We start from the raw sequence: 1,025 nt of genomic DNA, 5'->3' as shown, positions 1-1,025 counted from the left end.
AAATACCTTGGGGTCTTGTTCGCGAGTGAGGGGACCATGGAGCAGGAGATTGGTTGGTGAATCGGAGCAGGAGGTGCGGTATTACATTCAGTTTATTGCACCGTTGTGACAAAAAGAGAGCTGAGCCAGTAGGTAAAGCTCTCGATCTACCGGTCAGTGTTCGTTCCTACCCTCACCCATGGTCATGAAGGCGGGGTCATGACCGAAAGAACGAGAGCCAGGGTACAAACGTCCGAAATGGGTTTCCTCAGGAAGGTGGCCGACGTCTCCCTTAGAGATAGGGTGAGAAGCTCAGTCATCCTAGAAGAGCTTGGAGTTGAGCCTCTGCTCCTTCGCGTCGAAAGGAGCCAGTTGAGGTGGTTGGGGCATCTGGTAAGGATGCCTCCTGGGCGCCTCCCTAGGGAGGAGGCCTCGGGGAAGACCCAGGACTAGGTGGAGGGATTACATCTCCAACCTGGCCTGGGAACGCCTCGGGATCCCCCAGTCGGAGCTGGTTGATGGGGCTCGGGAAAGGGAAGCTTGGGGTTCTCTGCTGGAGCTGCTGCCCCCGCGACCCGTCACCGGATAAGCGGATGAAGATGAATGGATGGATGTTTTACGTCCGGCATAAAAAGGCAAATTTGATGCTACTTAAGGTTATTATTGTTGTTCCTTTCTGACGCAAGTTTCTGTTATCATTTATGTTAATCAATGAAAATCTTTTAGTTAGAGATTGAGATGTTTTTATAAAACTTACATGAATTTTACATACTTACCTTAATTAATAAGGAGGAACAAACATTGCTTTGTTAGCCAAAGAGAAGTGAGCGCTCACCTGATAATTCTGCCATTGACCAGCATTAGCCGTAGGTGGTTCTCCTCTAAAGTCTCTGCAGCTGCGGATGCAGTTGACACTTTGTTGAGCTTCCCACGAACCTTGGCACAGAACGCCGCATCCTAAGTTGAACAGACAAGCATCAGTCAATAATCAGAATCAGAAATACTTTATTGATCCCCACGGGGAAATTCTGTGTTACAGTTGCAAG

The 1,025-nt window shown here is 49.0% G+C and overlaps 1 protein-coding gene across 1 annotated transcript in view; it reads right to left on the bottom strand.

Moving 5' to 3' along the window:
- The window catches only part of kdm7aa (lysine (K)-specific demethylase 7Aa), a 23,433-nt gene that overhangs the window by 3,955 nt on the left and 18,453 nt on the right, over positions 1-1,025 (bottom strand). Inside the window, exon 13 of the mRNA XM_032505518.1 lies at positions 815-936. Within this exon, the coding sequence (XP_032361409.1) occupies positions 815-936 (122 nt within the window). The remainder of the gene's footprint in view (positions 1-814; positions 937-1,025) is intronic.

Source organism: Etheostoma spectabile, chromosome 23 (genome assembly GCF_008692095.1).
Source record: "Etheostoma spectabile isolate EspeVRDwgs_2016 chromosome 23, UIUC_Espe_1.0, whole genome shotgun sequence".
NCBI classification, from domain to species: Eukaryota; Metazoa; Chordata; class Actinopteri; order Perciformes; family Percidae; genus Etheostoma; species Etheostoma spectabile.
The sequence above is the reverse complement of the archived record's forward strand: the minus strand, read 5'-3'. Positions and strand labels throughout refer to the sequence as shown.